The 26,154-nt window shown below is 55.6% G+C and overlaps 1 protein-coding gene across 13 annotated transcripts in view; it reads right to left on the bottom strand.

The window, feature by feature from the left end:
• Window positions 1–26,154, bottom strand: part of PDE4DIP (phosphodiesterase 4D interacting protein) — a 35,238-nt gene that overhangs the window by 1,164 nt on the left and 7,920 nt on the right. For 3 of the 13 annotated variants that reach the window (XM_072869022.1, XM_072869027.1, XM_072869029.1), the window contains exons 1-34: window positions 24,684–26,057; window positions 20,904–21,023; window positions 19,010–19,129; window positions 18,669–18,761; window positions 18,341–18,556; window positions 17,646–17,804; window positions 17,160–17,273; window positions 16,786–16,923; window positions 16,291–16,470; window positions 15,818–16,012; window positions 14,763–14,903; window positions 13,636–13,714; window positions 13,002–13,090; window positions 12,707–12,823; window positions 12,120–12,257; window positions 11,672–11,784; window positions 10,777–10,904; window positions 6,620–6,711; window positions 6,338–6,498; window positions 5,921–6,236; window positions 5,671–5,839; window positions 5,422–5,538; window positions 4,862–5,336; window positions 4,394–4,629; window positions 4,121–4,181; window positions 3,596–3,813; window positions 3,009–3,203; window positions 2,203–2,424; window positions 1,895–2,035; window positions 1,630–1,749; window positions 1,360–1,537; window positions 1,148–1,272; window positions 803–904; window positions 56–621 (exon numbers count right to left, since the gene is read on the bottom strand). In XM_072869022.1, coding sequence (XP_072725123.1) covers window positions 56–621; window positions 803–904; window positions 1,148–1,272; window positions 1,360–1,537; window positions 1,630–1,749; window positions 1,895–2,035; window positions 2,203–2,424; window positions 3,009–3,203; window positions 3,596–3,813; window positions 4,121–4,181; window positions 4,394–4,629; window positions 4,862–5,336; window positions 5,422–5,538; window positions 5,671–5,839; window positions 5,921–6,236; window positions 6,338–6,498; window positions 6,620–6,711; window positions 10,777–10,904; window positions 11,672–11,784; window positions 12,120–12,257; window positions 12,707–12,823; window positions 13,002–13,090; window positions 13,636–13,714; window positions 14,763–14,903; window positions 15,818–16,012; window positions 16,291–16,470; window positions 16,786–16,923; window positions 17,160–17,273; window positions 17,646–17,804; window positions 18,341–18,556; window positions 18,669–18,761; window positions 19,010–19,129; window positions 20,904–21,023; window positions 24,684–25,832 — 6,783 coding nt within the window. In that variant the 5' untranslated portion in view covers window positions 25,833–26,057. Of the gene's footprint in view, window positions 1–55; window positions 622–802; window positions 905–1,147; window positions 1,273–1,359; window positions 1,538–1,629; window positions 1,750–1,894; window positions 2,036–2,202; window positions 2,425–3,008; window positions 3,204–3,595; window positions 3,814–4,120; window positions 4,182–4,393; window positions 4,630–4,861; window positions 5,337–5,421; window positions 5,539–5,670; window positions 5,840–5,920; window positions 6,237–6,337; window positions 6,499–6,619; window positions 6,712–10,374; window positions 10,905–11,671; window positions 11,785–12,119; window positions 12,258–12,706; window positions 12,824–13,001; window positions 13,091–13,635; window positions 13,715–14,762; window positions 14,904–15,817; window positions 16,013–16,290; window positions 16,471–16,785; window positions 16,924–17,159; window positions 17,274–17,645; window positions 17,805–18,340; window positions 18,557–18,668; window positions 18,762–19,009; window positions 19,130–20,903; window positions 21,024–24,683; window positions 26,058–26,154 lie in introns of those variants that run through there. The other 10 variants (XM_072869031.1, XM_072869033.1, XM_072869030.1 and 7 more) reach the window with 9 other exon arrangements.

Raw genomic sequence — 26,154 nt, 5'->3', positions numbered from 1 at the left:
CCGGCGAGCGAGCATCTGGCCCCGCTGCCCTGCCAGCCCCCAGCCTGGTGCTTACCTTGCCCTGGTGCTGGGCAGGGCTGACGGGCAGCACGGTGCTCCAGAAGGCAGCGAGGAGAGACATGCACTCCTCCAGGACGCGGTGCAGGGTGCTGGCACTGCCCCAGAGGGGCCCCATGCCCAGGGCCTGTGGGAGAGGGGTGCGGGAGCGGGTGCTGCTGGGGCACCTGCATCCTGCTGCACTTGGGGACTCGCCATGCCCAGCCCAACGCTGCCGGGCAGTGCTGGCAACAGCCCCCAGGCTAGAGGCTACCTGCCGCTTGCCAGCCCTGCAAGGCTCAGGGCTGATATTGGGCTCAGGAGCCGCTTTATGCATGGTCCACAGAGCAGGGTCTGTCCCCCAGCTGCCGCCAGCCCCATCCTGCCCACGCTTTACCTCCTTTCCCGGGAGTGGGCAGTTGGGCAGCCCTAGCGCCGGGCACGTGAGACACATCAGCTCGCGGGCCAGCGCCTTCCCCTCCAGAATGTGCTGCTCCAGGGCCCGGTAGGTGTCCAGGCAGCCAACGACGTGAGCCCCCATCGGTCCTTCGCTCTTCCTCACTGGTGGGTCTGCCCCACGTGGCTCTGTGGGACAAGCAGGGCAGGGTGAGGACCACTGCCTGCTCCCCCTGCAGCCCTCCCTGTCCCATCCCAGGGACTTGGCTCTGCCCTGGGTGCTCCATCCCTGCTCAGCAAGGGTGGTGCCATGAGTTTGTCAGGTCTCAGCAGCCCTGAGGCACACGTGTGGGCAGGCTTTGGTACCCACCGTCCATCCTCTGGGCCACCAACTTGTCAGAGTGCAGCGGGGAGAAGAGGGGAGCTGCCGAGCTTGTGCCAACATCCCGCACTGGAGGAGATGGGAAGCAGCCTGGAACAAGAAATGTCTGAGCCCCTGTGGATGGCCGTGGCTCCATGCTTGCAGCAGCCAAAGGGCCTTCCCTCTCTTGCTGCCTGCCTGCAGGGCCACCATGTCCCTCCTGCTGCCACAACAGGAAAGGTGTTTGGGACTGCCCAAGAGCTGCAGAGGGGCCAGGCGCCCCAAGACCAGGAGCTGGGCAGAAGAGCTGGGGCTGCTGAGGGGGTCTGGGGGGGCTGAGTGCAGGTCCCATACCTGCACGGGTCTCGGCGGAGGGGCTGGGGAGGTTCTCATAGACGTGCAGCTCTGCACGCAGGGTCTGCAGGAGCAGGCGTTGCTCCTCACACTGCTGCTGCAGGAGCGTCACCATGTGCTGCAGCCTGCAGAGGGGTGACGCATGGGTCCAGGGCCAGCCGTGCCACCCAGCCCTGCTGGCCCCAAGGCCACAACAATGTCCCAAACCTTACCTGTTGTTGTCCTCCTGCAGAGAGCGCCGCTCGTCTCGGAGCTGCCGGACGCTCTCTTGGCGCTCGGCAAGCTCCTCCGCCAGCCTCCGCTGCTCCCCGCGCCTCTGGCCCAGCTCTGTTTCAGCCTCTCGTGCCCGGGAGCAGGCAGCCAGGAGCGCCTCCTGCACCCGAGCCAGCTCTGGGGATGGAGAGTATGGAGATGTCACTGCCACCCCACTCAGCCAGTGCCCTCTGGGAGTCGGGCCCGGGACGCTGTTGGCCTGTCCCTACCTTGGGAGAGGTGGTCACACTGGAGCCGCAGGGTCCGGTTGTCCTCGCGCAGAGCCTGGTTCTCCCCGCTCAGCTGCAGCCCTGGCTCTGGCCCCTGGGCGTAGACATCACCAGGCAATCCTGCAAAGGGGAGACTGGTGCTGAGTCTCTCTTCTGACACCCCACCGTGCATGGGGTGAATGCCCTCCCATGCAATGGGGTGTGCAAAGGCTGCCCCCCGAGCACAGGGCTTCCCGACAGCCCTGGCCCCAGTGCAGCACCATACCACTGGCCTTGCTGGTGGAGGCCAGGCGTCGTTCGAGCTGCTCCCGGAGCCGGTCATTGGTGCAGATGGACTCCTCGAGGCGCTGGCGCAGGCTGCGGATCTCCACCAAGTGCTCCTCCAGCAGGTCTGCCCCTGCCACTGCTGAGGAGATGCTCAGGGCAGGGACGGCTGTGTTGCCTGTGCCATGCCATCCCCACTATCCTGCCCCACACCAGAGCCATGTCCCACAGTCATTCTGGTGCCGGGTCTCCTTCCTGTTCCCCCACACCCAGCTGGGATGCCCCCATGCTCTCCAGCATGGACCTTACCTGTTAGCTTCTGGCTGGAGGGATACCCTGATGGCAGGGCCCCATAAAGCAGCTGGCTGGGAGGGGGTACGTCCCAGAGGGCGCGGGTCTCGGTGGCCCCGGGGATCTCAGCCAGGCTCTGCAGTGTGCCATGTTGGCAGAGCGATGCTGGGGCTTTGCTGCCCTCTCCGAAGGGGCCCATTGGGGCTGTGGGTTTTGCTGGTGCCACGGGCAGTGTCACACCTGCACGCACAGGGCAAAGCAGTGAGGAGGAGGAGGGCAATGAGCAGGGAGGAAGAATGGGGGTTACACACCCACACCACATGCTTTTTGCCCCCTTCTTGCTCTGCCCAACAGTGCAGCTCCATGTCCCCCCATGGTGATCCCTCATCCAGGACACCACCTGTCTTGGTCAAACCCATTCCCCCTGAAGAGCAGAGGCTCTTCCAGGGCTTGCTGATTACGTGACACGAGTTGGAGGGTCTCAGCCCCACTCCTACACAACAATTAACCAAGCCAGGTTATGCCAGGTTATGCCCCTTTCCCAGGGGCCCTAGGATGCGCAAGTGCTGACACCAAGGGCTAGGGCTGCCTCAGGCTGTGTCCATCCCACCCACCAGGTCTTCTCTACATGACAGCCACATGTCCCCATCACCCCCTAGCCAGACTGATGGGACCCAACCTTGAAGCAGTAGCCCTGGGTAGCAGGAGAAGGGCCAGGGCAGGACAGGCGGGTCAGAGAGGGCAGGGGGCCATGCGGCACAGCACGGCACGGCACAGCACGCAGGGCAGGCAGGACCAACCCCATGCCAGAGGCATGCGCTCACTTTCTCCCAGCTGCCTCCGGAGCATCTGCAGCTCCTGCTGCGCCTCGGCCAGGGAGCAGACAGGGGTCCCACAGCAGCCCAGGAGCGGGGGGGCCGCAGGAGGGGGGGGCCCAGCAGGCAGGAAGGGGGGCAGCCCGGGGGCCAGCGCAGGCAGGGGAGCACTAACGGGTTTGGACAAGGAATCAAAGTGAAGGCCTAGAGAGAGGAGAGAGATGGAGAGAGATGTTAGCATGGCTCTGGCTCAGCCTGGCAGGGACCCCTCCTCCCCAGGGGCACTGGGGACCCTGGCATGCCCCGGGCAGCTGAGTCCCCGTGTCCGGAGGCCCTGCGGGCTGGGACGGCCCACACGAGGCCAGTGAGGTCGCAGCCTTGCAGGGCTGTGGCACCATAGCAGGCCTTCCCAAGACGCTCCCCTGGAGCCCCAGGTGCTGTGTGCTCACCCCCCGTAGGCTGGCGTTGGGGCACGGTGCTCCACGGGCAGCCCCTGCCCAGGCCTGATGGGCACCTACTGCTGCAGGGACCCACAAGCTACAGAGGGGCTGCATGTCCCCAGCCCGCAGTTGCGGCCCCCGGGCACTCCACAGTACCTGCGAGTCGGGCAGGCTCCTTGCAGCACTGGCTGCACTCGCTGGCCACGTCCCCGTCGGAGCAGGGCTCCAGCCCCTCGGAAACGAAGGAGGTGCTGGTGGCAGAGCGGGACGACTCAGAGGGTGGGCGGCTGCTGCCCGGGGACTCGCAGCGCTCCTGCAGCTTCGCCTCCAGGCTCTTGATCACCTTCTCCTTCTCCTGGAGCTCCTGGCTGAGCCTGTAGAGATGGCCCATCACCGGGGCTGGCAGCTGCCCCCCATCCCACAGCCCTCCCCTGCTGTGCTGTGCACGCTCCAGCATGACACCCCACATGCTGCATTCCACCTGTGCTGCAAGGCTGCCCGGAGCCATGGGGTGCCCAGCCCAAGCCTGGGGCTCCCCATTCCCAGAGGAGAGGCAGCCACAGGATGTCCACCTGGAGCAGAGACCCTGAGGGCACCCCAGACCCTCACCCCAAGAGCAGCGATAGCCCCCAGGGTGCCCATGCATAGCAGGTCCCCCAAGCTCTCCCTGAGAACAGGTACCTCAGTGCCAGGAGTTCATGGCTGGTTTTATCCTCCCCATCTTGACGATCTCCTGAAAAACCAAGCCAGAGAGGAGCCAGTCAGTGTCCCCATGCCCCAGGCTGCCTGTCCCCAAACAGAGCCATAGCAGGACAGCCCAGCTTGAAGTGTGTAGTCCACACAGCACAAGGTGTCCAAATCGCCCCAGCCCTTCACGGCACCCATCAAAGTATCCCTTCCCGGCCCGCCATGCCCCACGATGCCCAGCCCCAGTGCCCCCCCAAAGGTACTTACTGGTGCCCAGCTTGTCGCTGAGCCTCTCGGCCAGCTGCCTACCCTGGGCCAGCTGCTCCCGGAAGCCCTGGCCCAGGTAGTAGTCGATATCAGTGCCACGGAGGAGCTCCTCAAAGGACTGCAGGGCATCGCGCAGGTGCTGGGCCAGGCTGCGGCTCACCCCGCGGCCCTCCCGCAGTGTCTGCCGCAGGTGGGAGAGCTCCCGAGCCTGCGCTTGGATCAGTGAGTCGTACTTCCTAGGGGGGATCAGCAAGCTGGGGGTCCACAGGGCTGCCAGACCCCCCCAGACAGCATGGCAGGGGTGCCATGGGGGAGTCTGTGCACCATCCACCCCTGGGGCTCTGCCCCACCATGCAAACACCCCGGGAGCCCAGCTGCAGGGAAAGCACACAACAAGAAGCCACCACCTTGGGCAACCCCTGGAGACCCTCATAGACACCCGTCTGGCCCCGATCCCCATGGTCATACCCTGGCCAGGTGGCAGACTGCAGCTCCTTGGGCAAAAGCCCTCCGGGCTTGGTTGCGGGCAGCTGAGCTTCGAGGAGGGTGACGCGGTGCACCAGGTGCTGCAGGTCGCGGTGCGCACGCAGGGCGGGCGGGCAGAGGGTGCCATGGCCATCTGACTGCCAGCCCTCGTCCTCGTCAGTGAGGCTGTGGGCCGGGGAGGCCAGGGCCGTGGGACCCAGTGGCGGCCGCTCGGCGCCCGAGGTGTAGCCACTGGTGACGGAGACGGAGCGGGCACGGCGCTGCAGGCTCTGGATCACCTTGTTGGCATTGAGCAGCTGCGCCTTGAGGTCCTGGATGTGCTGGCGCAGGGCCCCCACCTCTGCCGGTGCCACTGCTTTCCAGGCAGCCTTACCCACCCTGGGCATCCCTGTGCGGCATGGGGACCCCGGCTCCTCGCCCAGGCTGGGCTCGCTGAACACATCTAGCTCCTCGCACTCTGCAGAGGGGACAGGGCATGGTATCACTTTTCTATGCCAGATAGGCAAGGCGCAGGGATCCCTGGAGCCGCTGGCTCTCCTTACCGGGGCTGGTGGTCTCGTCCCGGTCAGCCTCGGTCTCGCTTCGCCCGCACGTCTCATAGCCCAGGTCCTGGAAGTCCACCTGCACTTGCTTGCTGAGCTGCTGGGCATGGGGTTCACCTGCCGGGCAGCCAGGTCAGCTCAGGGTCCCCCTCCAGGCAGGATTCACCATCCCTGCCTCGCATACAGCACCATGCACAGGGCATGCCAGCCTCGGCACAGACCCCCATCCTGCCTGGGGTTTTAACTCACGGAGCAGGACGTGGTACTTCTCCAGCTGCTTGGCTTGTGCCCGCACCGTGGCCTCCGAGGCAGCGAGTTTGTCCTGCAGCTCCTGGCACTGCCTTTGGCCCTGCACCACCTGGGAGCGCAGCTCCACACCCAGCCCCGGCCAGCCCCCGCCAGGGTCCATGCCCTCCGCCTGCCAGAGGGGAGACAGGCTGTGAGCTCCCCACCTCCATCCCCATCCCCATCCTAATCCCCTTGTACCCAGGGCACTTACATGGCTTCCGTCCCCTCCACTCGGGGTACCAGGGCAGGGTCTCTTGGGCACGTCATCCTGGGATCGTGCCTCCAGTGCTGGGCGTTTGGCAGGCACAGCTCCCCTCTCTGCCAGGACCCCCTGGCCATCGCTGTTCCCACCAGCCGGGCGGTCCCCGAGGGTGCTCCGGCTCTTCCGCTGCAGCCTGCAGGGCTCGGGGGCCAGGGGGGCACCCGGCCCAGCCTCCTCCTGCTCCCCACTCTCCAGAAGAAACGTGGCTTCACCCATCCGCTCCTTCAGCTCCGCGTTCTCCAGGCACAGGCTAAGCATCGCCTTCCTGGGGGCACACGGCACTGTAAAGGGCAGGCAGCAGCCACGACACGGGGTGCTTCCTCGAGCTGCTGCCACCCACCAGCACCCATGACCCGGGGCTCTTGCCTGATGTGGGAGACAGAGGAGAAGCCAGCTTCCTCCAGCTGTGCCTTCAGCTCCCGCAGCTCCTCTTCGGCCCGCAGCTCCCGCTCTGGCATGGCAGGTGCCGTGCTCCCCATCAGGGTCCTCTCAGTGCCCCCACTTCCCTTAGGAGCCTGGTGGCTGCTCTAGAGGGACAAAGACAGAGGGTGACAGGGATGTTCCCGAAGGGGCTAGGACACGGTCTGGCAGTGGCGCAGTGCCCAACTCTGCCACCCCTGTTCCCGGTGCCGCGCTGCCCTGACTCACGTGCTGGGTTGCCATGCCATGGGCTGCCTCCTCCTTGATGCCGTCAGTGAAGCTGGTGCTGGCATCAGCAGCATCTATGCCTGTGGCCTGACCTAGGGGACAGCACAGCAAAACAAGGCGCTCAAAGCTGTGGCAATGGCGACACTGCCTCTGTCCTCTCCTCCCTGGTGATGCCCATGGCCACTGTGGGCAGCCCCAGGGGCAGGTGCCTGTTCTCATACATGCTTGGTGCTAGGGCACTCCCAGCAGGACTGAGGTCTCCCTGCTGTGCCCTGCCAACCCCTCTCTACATGCTGGACCTCCAGCCCAGCACCCTGTGCTGGCCCTGCACCAAAGGAGGGGACAGCCCCAGCTGCCTGCAACCCCAGGGGTGGCACCTGCCCCATCCACATCTCTGCCTTCACACCACCTTGTGCTTGCTGCCCCAACACGCACGCGTACGTGCCACCCGCCCTGCAGCCACTTCACAAGCCACAGCCAGCAGCAGCAGCAGCACGTGCTCGGGCAGGGAGCCTCGCTGGCACTGCCTCAACCCAGCAGGAGTGCGGGGATGCACCCCACACAATCGCCTGCTGGGGCAGGGGCAGCTCAGGGAGGGCACTAACAGCCACCCTGCCCTTGTCACCCAAGCCCTGCTGTCATGCGTGGCACTGGGCTCTTTGCAAGCCCTACACTGGCCTCGTAGAGCTGCAGCAGAGCTAAAGGGACGCTTGCATCCATACCACAGTGCGCAGGGGGCTTGGGCCCACCCTGCCCCACAGAGCTGAGCTGAGGGCACACTATTCTGCTTGCACACAGCTCTGCTCCCAGCCCCTTGGTGCAGAGCCCTGGGCAAGGGCTTGCACCCCTTGTCTGGGCAGCTTTCCTCCCACCCAGATGCAGGGCTCTGCCTGCTCTGCTTAGGCTTAGACTGCCTGGGCTGGGACAGGGGTGTACACCCAATCCCTCTTCTCCCCAGGGAGAGGGGAGCTTGGACAGGGCCCAAGACCATCCCCTGGGGCTGTGCAGGGACAGGTTTTGCAGCTACCTGTGCCCCACAGGAGATGCAACTGCTTTGCCTGTGGCCAAACCCATCACCATCAGGACTGGAGGCTCCAGGCAAGGCTGAACACAGAGCAATCCTTGCAGGAGAGAGGCCAAACATCAGTGGTGAAGAAGCAGCCAGCAGGGAAGCATACAGCTCCTAGCAGGGAGAGCCGAGGACCAGCCAGGAGCACCCCGTGCAGCAGGGCAGGCAGTTGCACAGCACACTGTGCACGTAGGCGGTGGCACACTCAGGAGACCCACTTGTGACAAGCTACTGCCAGGAGGTTGCAAAAATCAGGGGCACCTCACTGCTGAGCCTGGGCAGACATCACCCTGTGTGGTGGAGCCTGTTCACGGAAGCAGCCGTGCCTCAGGGAGCAAAGGCAGCCATCGCAGAGAAGCACTGTTCTGGGAGCAAAATGCTTAGAGGCAGCTGGAGGTGGCAACAGCACCCCCGTGAAGAAGCAACTCCCATGGGTGGCATTCAGCATAGCCAAAGCACAGCCCTGTGAGCCCCCAGGGACACAACCCGCCAGGTGACAAATGACCTAGGGCTACAGCTCAATGCCTGCAGGGCCCCAAAGGGTGAGGGCTTTGCTGGGGGGCCGAGGGCCACGTGCACATGGCTCTCAAGCTGGGTCACCCTGGCTGACAGGCCAGGGCAGGGTGGCTCTCAGGCAGCACAGCTGCTCTGGGGACATAGGAGAACCTCTTGTGCCAGGACACAGCACCCCACTTCTCACCATCACCCACAGCTCCACACAGCTCCCAGCACTCCAGGACTGGGGCAGAAAAAGGGAGTGCAAACCTCAAGGAAAAAGAAAACAGGGGAAGAGGAGGAAGCTGGTGCTGTGGGAGCAGAGAAGCGTGCACAGCGGGCAGACTGTGCCCAGTCTGCTCTTCACCAAGTGCTTGAACTCTCCATTGCAGCAGGAGCACACCAGGGTGCAAATTCAAAGGGACAGGGGCTGCTCAGCTCTCTGTATATTACCAAAGGAGACAAGAGATGCAACCCCAGCACTATTTTTCACAGACTCCTCTTTCACACGTAGCCTGAAGGCAAAGAGAATTAGTTGCATGGCTTGAAAATTGCACATGGCCCACAGGCACAGGACGCCCAGGTGCACTAGAAGTCTTCACACTGCTGGGAACAAGGGAAGGGAAGCAAGGTCCCCAGGGAAATTGAGAGAGGAAGGAGAGAGCTCCACAAAGAGCTATGAGACAGCACAAAGCACTGCACAGTCTGACAGAGGGTGCTCTCAGGCATGGGATGCTCAGGCTGGTCCTCCTGCGGGGCAAAGGAGTGCCCAGCCAGGGATATCAGGGATGATGAAAGGAGGCCCTAAAGAACAGAGCAGAAAAGCTGGGACACGTCAGCCTAGGATAATGCTCCCCTATGGGGCACCGTACAGCAGTGATGCTAGCAGAGGCCAGGGACAGATCTGTAGCTGAACACACACACAAGAAGAGATGGGAGCGGCTGGAGCACCAGCCGAGACTTCCCTCATGCCACGCCAATGAGTCTGTGCTGGGTCCTGGGCTCCATGGTACCTGAGGGACCAGGCAGCCTGCCAGGCATCAGAGCCAGGATGGAGGAGGGAAGGTGGAAAGATAAGGACAGGGACACAAAGGCTCCTACAAAGTGAGAGGCAGAAGGAGAAAGAGAAGATGGTGCTACACAGAGAAGTGAGAGGAAGGGAAGGAAGATGAAACGCAAGAAAGGAAAAGCTAACAAAGTACCAGAGCCGTCCAGCAGCCACCAGCTGTGTCCCTTCAGGCCACATGAGAACTGCTGAACTCACCACACAGCTAGGTGCCAACCCAGAGGAGTAGTGCTGACCTGCTGCGTGTGAAGGGAGAGCTGTGCTGCCTCCTACCCCTGTCTGAGGCAGGGAAGAGAAGACCTCAGCACAGGTGCAAGGCATAGGGTAAGTGGTACCATGTGAAACAGTCACAAGGAGATGTGCAGCAGAGCAGTCACAGGTCGAGGTGGCGCAGCCCAGCAAGACAGAGCTCTTCTGCTCCACTCGCTCTTAGTTCAGCTCCCCCAGTGAGCAGAAACAGATGCTCAGAGGTACAAAATTTGCTCCTGACGCCTTGGGAAGTGATGGAGTACAAGACAGCTGATCCATAGCCCGCTGTACATGGGAAGCGCTGGTCATCAGAAAGCTGTTGCTATTGTTTTTCAGCTCTCACACCAGCCCCAACACTCCCAGAGGAGGTGAAAGATGCCCTGGAAAAAGGTATGCAGTGGTGACAAGTGGGACTGCCCCCAGCAAAGCAGAAATAGGGCCCAAGGGGCATGTGGAGCCTGTAAGTGAGACGTGCGCATACAAGGGAGGGAGCAGACCCAGCCCAGACCCTGGGAGCAGGGACAGGTCTCAGTCACCCCAAACCATCTGTCAAAAAGAGGAGGAAGCTCTCCCTTCAAGGCACTCAAGCCAGGCTGAGACAACTTACAACTGGGGGGGTGGAGGGGTAGGGGAAGAAAAAAAGTCAGTAAAATCATCAATACTGGAGTAGGATTTGGTTTAAGCATAAAATGAATCGTTGGTTCTACACTCAAGACTTATGTAAGAGCCACTAGGTCTTGCAGCCCTTCTCAAATTCTCTGGCTCTGGAACCCACTTTTCTATATACCCCTTCTCCTCTTGGGCCAGCCCCCATCAACCCAAGAGGGGGATGTCACTGGGTAAGAAAAAATGGTGAGGGAATACAAAAACTCACACTCATGCACTTGGGAGACTATAGAGAACATTTGGTGTTTCCTTCAGAGAAAGGGAATCTTTATTTGGCCCATAGGGGTAGGAGGAGAAGGGAGATGAGGGAAATCAACTAAAATGGAATGATCTGAATGTGCAAATACATCAGTGGCCACCAGGGTGGGTCAGACAAGAACATACACGAGACACAGGTGGATTGCACTGATCACCGTTTCCAAAGCAGCTCAAAAATAAAACAAAAAAGCCCTAAACCAGTTCTATCGTACCATTACTAAGTACCAAAGCAACCCTCCCAGAGTCAGTGAGACAGGCTTGCTCGGTTAGTGAACCATTTCCGTGGCAGGCGGGCGAGCGTCAGTGCTCAGAAGGCATGCTGGGGTAGGACTCTCACACGCTCCTGTTCCCCACCTCCTATGGTGCCCTGCGTCTCGAGCCTGCTCAAACACTCCAAGCTTCTTTCAAGAGCTTCTTCCAGCTGTCCCCGGAGCGCCTGGACCCCCTCCAGCTCCACCTGCAGAGTGTGGTCTCTCGCAGTGCTAAGCAGACACGCCGCACAAAAGGAAAGAGGGTTAGACAGGCTGCAGCAAGCACACACCAAATTGGACCCTCCATCTGGGACTGCCACCTACTGCAGGCACAGGCCCTGCATGCTCCCCAGGCAGCTCAGTCACCTCTTGCCTCACCTCTAAACCTCCCCAGAGCACAGCCATCCCCAAAAAAGGCTCCAGTCCATGCTAGGGGACTCCTAGTCACAGCTGTTCTTCAGTACTTACTCAAGCACTCCACTTATGTGCTCTCTTGCTATCAGGTAGCTCAAATATCCCAGAGGCTGCAGCCCCATGAAGGGCAGGGGATTAGTGCGGAGGACAGAGAATGCAGGCCATACTGTGCTGCGGGACAACCGCCTGGATAAGCACCTAGATAGATCCTTATCAACCCAACAGTTGGTTGGGAATTTGACAGTAGCCTCTGAAAGGTGGCCAAGTGTGGGTGGGAAGCTGAGCCAGGAAGGGATAAGCCAGGGAACAGAGATGGAAACCCCAGGGCCTGAACAAGAGGTGGCAATGGGTGGAGTTTACGTAGCATTTAAAGCTGGTCACTGCGGCCTCTTCAAGGGAAGAAGGCAGCCTAAAACTTGGACTCCCAGAGCCACATTTGTCTGATTCTTTGCCTAGACTTTCTCTTTCCTACTGAGGGCTCTCAGACTTGCAGAATGACTGCTTCAGGGACTGCCCCACTGGACCACCCACGCTTGCCCCAGCAGCGGAGGAGGGCAGCACAGAGCCAAGGCAGCCTCACTTACCTGTCTGGATGCATGTGAAACTTTACCAGGCTGCCATAGAGCTGCCTCTCTGCCTGGAGAGCCTCATTTAACCGATTCCTTTCAGCCACCAGCCCTTCCAGCATCAGTAACAACTGGTTGGAGAGAACAGACAAGATGCAACACTTAAGAGGCAGAAATCGAAGGAGCCATCTGGCTGCCCCAGAGAAACAGGGGCTTCCCCTCCCTCTCTTGCTTGTGTCCAAGTGATCAAGTTGATCAGTGTCACCTCTGGACTTCCAAAAGACTCTGCCCTTGAGACAAGTGCTAAAGGGAACCAATCCTCTCCTCCTTTGTATTCCCCCTATTGTACACAGCCAGCTTCCAAGAACAAGCACATCTCAGCATATCCAAAGGCTGAAAACAAAGCCTCATAGCTGAGCACCAGCAGAAATAAACACATCCAAGTTTGCCCCACATGGCACACTACCTGCTGCCTTCTGCTTCCAGCAGCCTCTTGTCCTCGTGACTCTGCTATGGCCACTTTCTCCCGAAGCACCAGCACTTCTTGTGTGAGCCTTTCCACGGCTGGAATTTCTTCGGGATCCACCAGCTGCATCTGCAGATCCTGAAAACCAACAGCAGGAGGGCTCAGTGAAGAAGGGATCAGTAACAAGGACAGCTGGACCTTCATAATCCTCCCTGGAATGCAACTGCCAAAAGTTTCCAGTGTTTGGGAAGACCTAGGTCTCCTAAGACAAAAATGCCAAAGCACCCAGAGTGTATTAGGCACAGACAACAGCCCAGAGCAAGAACTGAGAAGGGACAAAATGCACTCTGTTTAAAGGACTCAAAGAAGGGTGTTTGGTACACAAGGAGCAAAAAGCCAAATAACAACAACTCTGGGGGTTTGGGGCCTTTGCCTTCTAGCCAGTGTAACACAGAGGGTTGTAGGCAAACCAGCAGCAATACCATCCATGGACAGCCAGCCACATTACTCTGAGGATGTGGGGAAAGAGAGAGACTCCTCTGCAGCCTTCCCAGGCAGAACTGACCCAGCACAGCATGTTATCTCACCTTGATGAGGTCCTCTTTGATCTGGATGGTCCTGGTCAAGGACTCTATATCTGAGGCCTGCACCTGCAGCTCTTCCTCCTGCGTGGCCATGACAGACTGGAGAGCAGTGAGCTCCCGCTAGGGAGGGAAAAGAAGTCCGTGAAAGACTTCAGAAAGCCAAAACCCCACTGCAGGCTGCTGCCCCATTTCTCTCACTGGGGGTACCCTCACAATAGGGGGGTCCAAAACCTTCAGTGAGGGGCAGCCCAATGGTCTCCTGTAAGCAAGGAAAGATCAGGCTCCATCACAAGCTCACCCTGCTTTCCCTTTCCTTCTTTGCCATTAGCTCCAGCTCTTCTTTGGCATTAACAAGATCCTTCTCCAGTTCTGCTGCTGACACCGTAACTGCAAAGACAGCTTGGTTACTGCAGGGTTACCATGTGTCAGCTCCAACCCCAGGATCAGACAAGAATCCTTCTTTGGCAAGACAGGTCTATGATGCTTGCGTTCCCCATCACACTGCCTCTTAGTAAACACTCTTCTTCCCTGCTTGATCCCTAAACAGCAGCCCAAGGCAACAGCAATATCCCAGGCCTTCTGTCCCACCCCTGGCAAAGTGCAGGTGTCCTGGCCCCAAAGCAAAACCCTAATCAGTTGCACTTGTCTCAGCCCAGCCTGAACCATAAAGTCAAAAACCCTTCACTGGACAGCCTCAGCTCTCGAGTAGAAGCACCTCACCTCAAACCTGACACAAGCCTTTCTGTTTCCTATACTCCGATCCCGAGACATCCCTGAACCATCACCCAAAGGGGAGGCATTTTCTTTATTTCAAAATACTCACTCTTGCTCAAAGCTCTTTACTCTCTCAGTTTCAGGTAACCATGTTTCGCCCACAGCAAAAAGCCCTGATCATGTTTGGGGACCTCGAAAGAAGCTGTCACCACACTCACCTCCCTCTGTCCTGCAGCTGCTGTCCTGCTGTGGGGGTCCAGCAGTGGCTGTAGCTCCACACGCTCTTTGCAGTATTTTCTGAAAACACAAAAGCCTCCAGGTTTGCACCTTTATGGGGAACCTAGCACTCGCAGCTTCCCCAGAGCTCCAGGATTGAAGCAAAGCTGTTGGCTGCTTTGTTGATGCTCTGAAATTTGAGAAACCAATGAAGGGGATCTAGCCAGGCAGTGGGGACAAGTGAATTGCACCCAACCTAGAAGCTGTATGTGTGGGCAACAGGGCTCTGGCCTTGTTTTATCTGGCACTAGGAGGTTGCTGGCAGTGAGCACCTTCATTGTGAGGCTTAAACAGGTTCTACTCAACTGCAGCAAACCCATCTTTCAACTGAGACTCTACAAAGACATGCAAGGATGTGGCCCAGACAGACCATGCAGGAAGGAAAAAAAAGAGCTTGGCCCATATACGCATCCCTGGAAGTCTCTAGAGCTCACTTTGATCCTGGGAATAGAAATGAGCAACCTGTTTACAGCTGCTTAAAAACGTTCAACATGCCAGCTCACCAATAAACCATTAACAGCTGCTCAAGTAGGAGCGTGGCATACGTAGCCTCAGAGTTGTGTTCAGCCTCAAAGGGGGTTTTAGCAAAGCTGCTTTAAAAATACCAACTCCAATTGTAGAAGAGACAGCAAACAGCCAGCAGGCTCTGCCAAGAATTAGTGGGATCTAAAATTAGCTCCCTTGTCCCCTCCAGAATGTGACAATGTCAGGGAGGGGATTACAATACAGCAAGGCAGTCCAGCCCAAGGAAGGACTGGGTCAATACTGGAAGGTCAGAGGGTGGATTTCTTTCATACTCTCACGTGCCCTAAGGACTCAAATACTGCCTGATCGAAATGCAAGGAGACACTGAGTGACAAAGGCTGGTGGAATCAAGATCAGAACATCCAGGCAGCATTTCTGCTCCTCAGTTTCTTCTCTTCCTCCTATAGGAAGTCTCTTCCCTAATCTCACTTTCATTTCTGTCATTCTCTGTGGTGCTCCGCTCTCTCTCATTTCCTCCTGTTGCAATCAGTTCTCTCTGGAGCCCTGAGGCCACAGGCAGAGAAACACAGTGCACGATTCTTACTTGTATGGGCTGTTTGTCCTGCTTCAACAGGCTGGCACCAGCCAACTGGGTCACGACAGGCTCCTTCCCCAACACATGGCGCAGGAGTTGTAACTCGCAGCTCCTTTCAGCCAAAGCGTGTGCCATCTTCTCAGCAGCCATCTGATTGAGCAGAAAAAATAGGGAAAGGCAGGGCTGTGATCAGGGGTAGGATCCCTGTCCCTCACCTTCCTTACAGACTAAGGGAAACCATCTCAATATTTATCTGTCACTTGAGACTAGAAGTGACCTGCAAACCAGCCTGGGAGCTACTGCTCCTGGCCACTCACAGCAACTCCACTGCAGCCCTCCCATCTCTGCTTGCCAGACAGCTGCAGCAAGGCTCGGCCTCTCTGCCTACAGAGGAACAAGCACCTCGGTTTCTCACAACCCATTCAGGAAAGGAGAAAGACAGAGGACAAAGAGGAAGAGACAGTGCTTGGCCTTTTAGCCCCCTTTTTATGAAAGCAAACTCAATGCAAAGTATCTTGGGTAACACTGAACCACACCCAGTGTGCAAGAGTAGGCAGAGCAGGAACTGTGGCTCTTTAAGTGGCATTTACATGCCCAGGACCATGCACTAGTTTGACTAACGTGTAAGTTAAGAGGTAATGAGCAGAGCTTCCTCAGACTTCTGTGCTACACAAGAAACAACTCAATCTTCCTTTCTGGTCTGTTAACACCCACATGAAGCAGCGTCCCTCCAACGGCCCCTCTGCTGCCCCAAGCCCAGGAGCATGGATATCTAGGAGGATCTGCACCTCCTTCCCCACCACACAGACAAACCCTGCCCAGTCCACTTAATGACAGGGACCTCACACCTGAACATTGCTACAAGAGCTGCTGCTTCATAACTGCTCCCATGTGATGGGTTGAGACCAACCTAGAAGTGGCTCATGGCATCTCATGTGGTTCTTCAACACCCAGCAGCTCCACCAGGCTACAGCAACAGCAGCCAGAGAACAGCTTCCATTTGCTTAATGCAAGGCAGAGCCATCCACCCCAGCCTCGCCACTGTGGCACTGCACACAACTCACTCTGCTCTGCTGCTCCTTGGTGCTCACAGCCTGCAGCAGCTCCCGGATTTCAGCATCATGCTCCATGGTCTGATGGTTCCTGTCACTGAGGAGATCCTGCAGCATTTTCTCCTTGTGCTGGAGACGCAGGCACAGCTCCTCTGTCACCTCACTCTGTCCTGGGCTCAGCTTGCACAGCAGAGTTGCTGTAAGCTCCTGAACGAGGTGGAGGAAGGGAGAGATGGAGAGACATTGCTACCATCAAACTGCAACCTGTTCAGGGAGGAACAGCTCTTCAGCCTGGGTGTAGCTGAGAGAGCAGTGTCTCAGCAAGCACAGGAATTTACAGGTGCCAAAAGCAGCCAGCTTCCAAAGCACTGGGCAAAGGTTCAAGTGCCCTCTTCGGAGGCAGGCAGCCAGGAGGCTCTGGTTTGGGACCACTCCCTCTGCAGACAAACTGGCTGAAGGCTCAGGAAGCCAAGCTAAGGCCTCACCTCCACTTCCTTGTTCCTGTCATGCAGGCAGGTCTGCAGCTGCTGGATGATCCCCTCCTGCTCCTTCTGCCTGCTGCAGGATTTGGCCTCGATCTCCTCCTTGAGCCAGCGGAGGTTTTGGCAGGTTGCTGACACCTGCTCTAGTTCCAGGGTTTTGGCTTTCAGGAGGCTCTCCAGGCTCTGGGGACCACAACAGAAGCAGCTCAACCAGGGACAGAGACTTTATCCTGAATTAAGTAGGACTGGAAATACCAGTCTCTCCTGCTAGTGGGGTCACATAGATTCACTCCTGTCCTCTCCAGACACCACACTCGCCTCTACACCCAGCCCAGAAACACGAGCGACCCAGGAACTTGCCCCGCACACAGGGCCAGAGGAAGGCCAACACCCTGCAGCCACTCTCCCCAGCAGCAACTGGAGCACTCACAGGAATGTTTGTCTAGCACCACACCACAGCCAGGCTGGACTCCGCATGCCCAGGTAACAAGTACTCACATGAATGGTGGCCTCGTTGCTGGATAGGACATTGCGCAGCCTCTCCAGGTCACTTCCACGCTCCCTTATTGAGAGATGGAGCTGTTGCAGCTCTTGCTCCTTCTTCTCCAGGGCACAGAACTTCTCATCTACTGCTCGCTAGGATGAGAGCAGGTGATCACTCAGAAAGGGGTAGTAGGGCTCTGCAGCCCACCACTCGCTTTGTGGGGCACCTCAGCCCTCCCTTTCAGAGCACTCCTCTGGAAGGCTGAGCCACGAAGAGCATGTACAAGACATGGTCACCCCCGGGGGTCAGCCTGGGGCTGCACCACTGATGGTAGCCCAAAGGCTCAGCCTCAGGGAAAACTGAGACATCACCAACAGACTGTGCTCACCTCCAGAGCAGCATCCCTGTCGCTGACTCGCTGCTGCAGTTTCCCCAACATGGCATTCATGGCTGCAGGGCTCTTGTCCAAGCTTTGCTGGCATTGCAGAAGCTCCCTTGATTCCTAGAGGTCAGACACACACCCCCCTAGTACAACTGTCAGTCCAGAAACCCCCCAGAGAGCAGCACAGGAGAATCAGGGCTAACTACCTCCACCCTACACTTGCTCTACCTCCCACATTACAGGGTGGTAGAGTCCCAGCACCTGGGGCTGGTTGACTAGCACCTGCCAGGGCTCACCAGGCATTGCTGTAGGCTGAGGTACTCAGATACTGGTGCCTTCTTCCACATCTTGGGAGCCCAGAAGCATCTCTTTCCTTCCCTTCTTTGAAGGGCACAGGTGAAAGCTACAGACTGACTTTTGCATCGCCAAATACCAAAGAAGGAGCAGGGGCCCTGGCTAGTTATGCTCAACTTGAATCTTTCTGTATCTCACCTGCAGAAGCTGTTCCTTGCGAGCCAGATGCTGACTCAAACGCTGAACTCTCTGCTCCTGGGCCTGCAGCTCACGGCATTTCTCCCACTCCACAGTCTGGAGCTGCTGAGCCTTGTCCTGCAGCTCTGCCTGCAGCTGCTGTACCACAGCACGCAGCTCCTGCGAGGGAAAAGCACATACCTCAGCAGTCAGTCCTCAACAGACCTGTAACCAGCAGGCTAATCTGAAGAAGCCAAGAGCAACAAGGGCTGTGGGAACAGCCAAAAATGCCCTGCAATACTACAGCTTTCACATCTCGAAACACAATTCCATGGTGATGAAGTTTGAATTTATTTCATTTCCCAGGGTATCCATCCATCTAAACCCCTTGCTCTGGCCACAGGCAGAGCCTTACAGTCAATCACAGCTAACCTATGCAGCAGTGGACATTAACTTTGTAACATCACAAAAGATTTGCACCAGCCAAAGACATACAAGTGACAACATACCCACTATCAAGTGTCTTTGCTGACTAAACCCTCAGATATGAAGCTAAGGAGGCTGGAGAATTCTCCCTGCCACATGTGACAAGGGGTTAGCCAAGTGCACCCAGACTGGTGTAGGCAGAAACAATGAATGAGAGCTGAGTACTGTTTACATCAGTGCTTCTTAAGTCATGTAAACCCAGAGACTTCCAGGCTAAGTGCTTGTCATACCTGGTTGTGTTTCCAGGTCGCCTCTTTCTGCTGCTCTTCCTCATTCACCATGGTCTCTAGAAGCTGGGTTGCTCTCCTGGCTTCAGCCAGTTGATGCTCTTTCTGGCGCTGAGCTCTTTTCAGTTTCTGCACCTCCAGCTTGGTGCAAAAAAGCGTGTTCTGAAGATCTAGCAATGACGTTTGCTGCTCCTGGGATGAGAGTGAACTCTCTGACATCTAACAAGAGTGGAAGCAGAGAAACTCAAAGATTCACTTCACAAGAGGGATTTAAAAATCAGGATCCCTGCAGAACGAAACCTGATGTATTTGAGGCTTTTCAGGGACATACCTGCAACTGTCCCAGATGGCTTCTGTGTAACATGTCCCGCAGCTTGGCCATTGTCTCATTCTGCCCTTCAATGATACGGTACAGCTCTTCCGTCTACGAGTCAAAGGATAGGAAGCCCAGTCATTGGCAAACCAAGCACAAGCATCTCCCGTCCCAAGCCTCCGGCATGAGTAATGACATGTCAGCATCACATGAAAGTAAGAGCTTCACAAGAAATAATTTAATGAAATCCAGGATGCCTAGCAATGGCCTAAGCATTCCTTTTCAGTCACTGCCTACTGGGTGGGCTAGCACACTTTCCTCTTTTGGTGAGCACCACCCTGTCCACCCAAAACTATTACCTTGCTTTCTTTGCTCTTCAGGGCCTCATTCAGACTCTGGATTGTACGATCTTGCCTCTGCGATGTTTCTTGGACAGATTTTAATTCAAAATTCAATTCATTCAGCTTTTCCTGTAACAACTGAAGACAGAAATACGTTGTTTTTTTAATCCTGCCTAATGCTTTACATAAACACCCTTAGGACTCCCTCCACTCCTTACTCAAGTTCATATAGCCCAGGTGTTCACTAGATCAAGATCAACGTGGCTCCCTCTGGAGTCTGTAAATACTGTTTGTGCTGGGTGGAGACCGGTGAGTAAACACAAAGCCTTCAGTCCCTCCACAGGACTGTTCCAGTGCTTCTGGTCCCTCCAATGCAGCCCCCACGTGCAGGGTGGAGGTTCCAGGCTTGGGTTCACACATCATACTGCCCCTCACATACTCCAGGAGGGTCTTGCTTGGACTGCCCAGCAGCATTCCCAGTTTCTATCACTTGTTTCTGTTCCCTTAAGAGGAAAGGGGCTGCTTCAGCCCAAAAACCTCCCAAGAGATCTGAAAAAAAATCAACATGGAGAAGCTACACATTCTAAAAACTATTCCCTTTGCTTCTCAGGTCCTCCAGAGCATTGCAGCTGCCCCTGCAATCTTCTAGCCCCTTCTATTACCATCTCCTTCAACCACCCATGCACTCTTGCTGCAACTGCTGGTCTAGGTAATTCTACATTTGATCAGATCAGTGGCTTATTTAGTCTCAAGTTCTGGCTTCAGCACAACAGAGTCTAGCCAGTGCCAGCACGCCAACAGCATGGCTGCAAAGCAAAGGGGAAGGTCTCACTAGTCTCCATGGCTGGTTTACAACCTGAGGAACTTTTGCCTTGGACTTTTTCACCCTAAAGAGTTTTAGGGTGAAAAGTTTTAGGGTGAAAGTTTTAGAGTTTTCACCCTCAAACAGTTTTAGGACAGTTCTCTGCTTTCACCATAATGTTCATGATGCAGCACGCATTGTGCATTTAAGCAACTGCTTGTTAGCATTTCTAAACATGGTGCCTGTCGGCATTCCTAGTCTTGGATGATATGCATCTTCCTCAGAACTTACTCAAGCCTCAATTTCTTAAGGAGTTGGTGCCGTCACATTATTTCATCTTGTTGCTCATTAGTTTACACACCTGTCATGTTATCTCTTCTCTAAGAGACACTTGCCCTAAACTGTTTAAACACTTCCAACTGCACTTACTGCGCATTAGGCCTCTCTATTTCCCTTTGTGGTCCAGGCAGCTCCAACAGCTTACAGCTGTCCCCAGATTTAAACAAAGATCCCATCCTGATGTGTTTTTCCATTTAATCCCTCTGTTTTCCCAGTGGGTATAATTTACCTTAAAGTTCAAGAGCATAACTTAGAACATCAACCCCTTGCAACGTGTTAAATTTGATCTGCCTCAAGACAACTCAGCTGCATGTTTCTTTCCTAAGAAAGCCTTTAAATCAAAATGAAAACAGGACCCCCTCTGCACTGATCTCCCTTACTGCTTGCAGAAAAGGCGGCAGCTGTCTCAAAAGGTAGGTACCCTCCTCTCCTGCACCAGGCTCAGCCCATGCAAATTCAAGAGGCAGGGAAATAGCCCTGTGCATCTCTCCTTCACCAGCTCCTGGAAGGCTCACCAGGCAAGTGGGAAGTTCTTCCAAAACAATGGTTTGCAAAAATAAATATGGAAAATTTACATAGCACAGCTGCAAAAAAAGTAAATGCTTTTAACTCAAGCTGGCAGACAACAGCACTGAGAATCATGTGTCAGCACACGCACCCTTGCTGGAAGAGAAGTGCAGATGCCTGCCTTTGGCCAGGCTAGGAGGCACCCTCCAATACTAACTACATTAGACTCACTAGGCACTGAATTTGCTATTCATGAAGAAATACCTTGTTGGCAGCTTCAAACTGCTGGACTTTGCCCTGCAGCTCTGCAGCACACAGATCGGACATGTGCTCCCCAGCTGCAGGGTCACCTGGAGCCAGCTGCTGATGGTCATCCTGCAAATTCTGGGGGGGGGGGGGGGGGGAAAGGAGAGAGAGAGAGAAATGGCTCAAGTCTTGCACTGGCTCCTTCTGTTCAGCTGTCAGCCCTCAGAGACCTTGCAGCATGGGCTTAAACATTCCCCACTGTGCTTTTCTAACTGTCTCTGAAACATCATGCTGCCCGTGTCTCCCTTCACCTGGGTGGCAGGCTGGCACCTGGCAGCTCTCCACCTGACCTGCCAGAAGTTCCCTGCTGCCCCAAGGCTCTGGTTGGGCTCCCAGTCTCTCCTCGCTCCTGTACCATGAGCCCAGCAGCTTGTCTGGCTCTAACCACTGCCTGCAGGCTGATGATGGATCTGCTCCCCACACCCAGGCCATATCTCTGAAACCTCCCCTCCTTCCCATGTGCCCTGCTGGCAGCTTCAGAAAGCTTCAAAACAAAGCCAGCACCAAATCAAACTCCTTCCCATGTTCTGCCAAGCTTCTCAATCAAGCCCACAACCCTCAATCCTTTCCACCAGCTACCCTCCTGCCGTGACCTGACAATCACCCCCCACTCTGAACCCCTCCACTTGTGATTCTCTGGGCCCTCCTTCACAGCTCCCCATGCTCCAGCACCCACGCTGTGCGCGATTCCCTGCAGCTCCACAAGCCACAGCAAATTCAGTGCCACAGCTGAGATTTTCTTTTTTCATTATGCATACCCATTTATTGAGAATGGAAATAGCCTACTTTCTGACCTGTGGCCTGCCAGACCCTGCTGGCTGAGCACACACTAATCCTTTGTCATCCCTTCTTACTCTTGTGCCTAGCGAGTTAACTCCTGAGAGCAGCATTCAAACCAGCCACCCACCCCAGCCCTCAAAGGACTCGTTAAGTATTCCTGAATATTACCAGCAATACGAGATCGATTATACCGGTGTCTGTTTCAAGTGGGAGCCCTGGAAAGCGCAGGGTTGCAGCGCAGAGGCTATGAGAACATGGCAGAGCTTGTCAGAGTGCACACAGGAGCAGCAGCTCCAGGCAGCACAGCGCAGAGAGAACAACAGCCGACCGATCAGCCCTGTCAGACTGAATCCTCATCTTCAGCAGCCACAGAAACACTGTCTCTGGGAAAGGCAGGCAGTGCAGGGGAGCTCTCCCAGGCCTGTGCGTTGCCTCTCACATACAGAAGCTTCCATACAGCAGCAATGCTTCCCTTTACCCTGATGTTTTGTTAAGATTTTAGTGAAACCTTAAACAGTCACAGCAAGTAATTTCAAATTTGCCTAGCCAGAAGGCTTCAGATCAGACAGGGAGAGCTGCTGGAATCTCCCACACAGCAGCTATTTTGAAATAAGGTTGATGAAAAGAAAAGGGGAGGGGGGACGGACGAACACACTTTTCTTCACATTTTGCACATTCCAAAGAAAAATAAGCAAAAAGCCTGTAAAGAGTTAAGAGCAGGGAAGGGAAGGAAAAGAAAAGGCAGAGCCAGCTCCAGAGTCCAAAGTCCAAAAGCCCAAGCTGCCTCCCTTGTGCTTCCCTGCAGCCATGCCATGCAAGGAGGAGCACGGCTCCCCAGCAGTTTTTGCTACATCAGCATTTTACTGACAATCTCTCCGCAGTACAGCTCCAGCAATGCCAGCACACACTAACCTAGACAGAGCACTTCTTTAAAAAATAATAATAATAATCACGGCATTATTTAAGCCTGCCAAGCTCGCATCTGCCCAGAACAGTGGGCAAAAGACCGGCTGTCAGTAGGGCAATACTTCTCTCACTGCCAGCACGGCACCACAGGCAGCTGCAAGCATGTGTCTGACGAAGGCTGGGTTTGGTGGCATTCTCCTGGGGCTGTGGTGACGAAGAATTGTTCATTCAAGAAAACGCCCAAGACGACAGTACCTATGAGATCACATGCCCTGACACCAGAGCTCTCACTCATTGTAGCTTACAATAGTAAATTTAAAGGAGAACTGCAGTTTCCCAAAAGCAATATGGGAACTGTCATCCTATATATCCTATATATTCCTTTCACATTACCAGAAAGGCATTTATGCATATGAATCGCTGGACAGAAGTACCTGGCTTTTAGAAGGAGTGTTGCTTGTACGAAGAGAAAGAAAAATCATTTTATACAAGAACAATTCAGTTTACTAGCTGCATCCAACTTCTCATTTTTGCTATTAAAGCCATCCAAAGGATTAAGCGCTTTCCCCTTCTGCCAGACCCTGCACCAAAGACCAAAACTGCTGCTCCCATGCTAAGAAACAGACAGTAAAAAATCCTGGAGGATGAATTCCTGGCAGGGACAGTTGGATGGCAGAGGCTGGAGGTTGGAGAAACTCCTCTAAAGCAGTTCCAAGAGGAGGATGGTGACGCGTGACACAAAGCCAAGCTGTAAACGCGCCACGTTGATTGCACCACGTTCTGTTAAGAGAAAGCCTATTTTTATGCTGTAAATATATCCCTAGCAGTGAAAATTAGTAGCAAGCAACACAGACTACAGGAGCAGCAACGCCCTGCTTCACATCCTCAGTTGGTGAATGCCAGCGCGATGCCTTTGTGCACTAGATGAAAATTAGTTTTTTCTACGTTCCTTCCTAGCATCACCTCTTGAGCAGGCTTTCATAGGAAAAGTACACAGCTTTGGGAAACACCCGAGCAGATGGGACAGCAAGCAGTGCTGGCCGAACAGGAAGCATAATTCAGCACAGCCACAGTTGCCATAGTAATAAACAAGCATTTTTCTAATCCCCCAGGCTACCTAGAGCATTAGACAGCACTAAGGCTGCTAATGGGAATGCAATTAGGCTGACATGGATATTCCTGAATTGAAGCTGACTGAGGCCTTCTATTCATTAAGGAAAGTGGTAAAGGAGTTACAAGTTCAGCTTTTTGACTGCATACTAATGAAGATTTCATTAAAGCCAGCAAAACAGAGGCAATCCGGAGCTACACAAGGACTACCATCAAGGCAGAGAACAGCACCAGGAAGTCCCGTGAAAGCAGGAGCTTTCATCAGCTCTCATCAACACCTGCCGTTAATTGATGAATCTTTTCAAAGGATCAGAAAATAAACCAATTATCTAGAATACCAACCCTAAAGTCATCCTCTGGCACAAATCCACCTGCAAGGAAAACACCTTTTCCTCAGGGCACGCACCACAGATCCCTGCGTGGATCTTCACGTTAGGCAGGTTGGAGGCCTGATCTGCAGAGGCAGGGCTCTGGAGGCAGGCGTTCTTGACACTGAACCATTACCCAGGCACAAAGAAAACACATTTGCTGGAAAACACATGCCCAGAAGCTTAAAACACTCCCTTTGGTTGTGGGTAAAAGTTGCACTGACTTCTTAAAGAGAAAGCTGAAGTGAAACTGGTGTTTGAAAAAGCTGAAGTGAAACTGGTGTCAGAAAAATGACAAAGCATGCAAAGAGCTTAGACCCATCTAGCAGGCTGCATTCACAGGGAGAGCCGTTGGGGGGGGGGGGAAGGTTAATTTCCCAGAACACAAGGAGGAAACAGACGACAGGAGAATGACAGAGGAGAGAGGCAGCACACCTAAAAAGGACCGAGCTGCCTATTCTTAGCCCTGGGTTCAGCGACACATGGCTATCTGTATTATCTCAGCATAGAAGAATCCCTAATGGGCTCAGCTTCAGGCCACTGCTCAATTGAACAGCGGCACAATGACCTCTACCTGTACCCGCAGTGGCATATAATCCTCACAGAGGTCGTCCCACAGCTCCTGCAGTTCAGAAATCTCCAGGGAAAGACCCAAAGGAGCTCTGGAAAAGGATTTTCTGTCTGCGTTCAGGAAGGCAGAACCAGCACACACTAAGCCAGCAGAAGTGCCGCCATCTGCCAAGTCACGGCTGAGCTTGGGAGGTGGCAAGCTGGACTTCACAGGAATAGGTAGCCTGCTGCCTCGGGGGCTCTGAAGGGGTTTGTAGTCCAAAGCCTTGATCAAGCTGAGGGCCAGCTCCAGCCTGTTCCCGCTCAGCGAAGAATTTGGGGTCATGCGGTCATCTGATAAATCGTCGCACTTCCCATTCCCTTTCACCCCCTTATCTGCATCTTCATCCTTCTGCTGCGGAGGGCTCGCCTCCACAGTTGTGTCCAGGGACTCAACAGAGGATGCAGGTGTGCCTTCCTCCATGCTTTCCCCATCCACGGGCCCTCTGGCGCTGGCAGGCTCTGCTGTGTCGCACACAGATGACTCCTCATTGCCCATGCTGGCCGACCACCGGCTGGACAGCCCGCAGGAGATGCTTCTGGCCACCTTTCGTGGCACTTTGCAAATCGCTTCGTAGTCGGCATCGGCCACCCGCAGCGCAGCACAGCCACGGCAGCGCCGTGGGCGGTTACTCGCTCCCTCTGAAGCATGGCAGCTGTGTGCCTCCAAGCTGTGCTCTTCTTGATCTGTCCAATACTCATACCCAGAATAAGCAAAGTCCTCCTGAAGGAGGGCAGCATACCGTACATCAGGCAGATTAGAAAGGTCCACAGTCCCATCCCCAGCTCTGTCATCTGTGCTAGAGTCTTCGTTGTTCCTGCGGTACATGCTTGCAATGCAGAACTTGAGGCGGTCTTTCTCAAGCAGCAGTTTCTGCAGGCGCTCAATGGAGAGGGCTTCGATGCGGGCGATGACAGTGTCAAACCTGTAGATGCGGTCCAGCATGAAGGCACATTTGCTGCAAGCAAACTCGGATTTGCCATCCCGGCAGAGTTCTCTGCCCAGGACATGGGACAGCAGCACCTGGAGGTTCAGCTTGGCCGCTGTGTGGAAGATCCATCGCCGCTGGTTGCCGCACAGCTCCCTGGCGCAGATCCGGCAGGTTTCCTTCATCCTCCCTCCTGACCAGCACCCAAACGTACTTCTGGGGGTTCTCAAGAGACCTTCCTGAGGCCTCTACCACTCACTCAGCGCATCTCCTGGGACAGAGCTCCCTCAACCCCTGAGCCCACCAGCACTTCCCACCCCACCAATCCCCCCTTTTTAGGAGGATGACACGCTGGGACTCCTCGTGCTACAGAAACATCCCACCCTACAACATCTCCTTCACATCTCAGCCCAACCCCACCAGGGCTGCCCCCCCTCCTTCGCTGCCCCCCTCTCCTCACAGCTTCGCCCCCTCCGAGGCTGTCCCCTCTCTCCTCACTGCCCCCCT

Source organism: Ciconia boyciana, chromosome 7, assembly GCF_034638445.1.
Source record: "Ciconia boyciana chromosome 7, ASM3463844v1, whole genome shotgun sequence".
Classification (NCBI taxonomy): Eukaryota; Metazoa; Chordata; class Aves; order Ciconiiformes; family Ciconiidae; genus Ciconia; species Ciconia boyciana.
The sequence above is the reverse complement of the archived record's forward strand: the minus strand, read 5'-3'. Positions and strand labels throughout refer to the sequence as shown.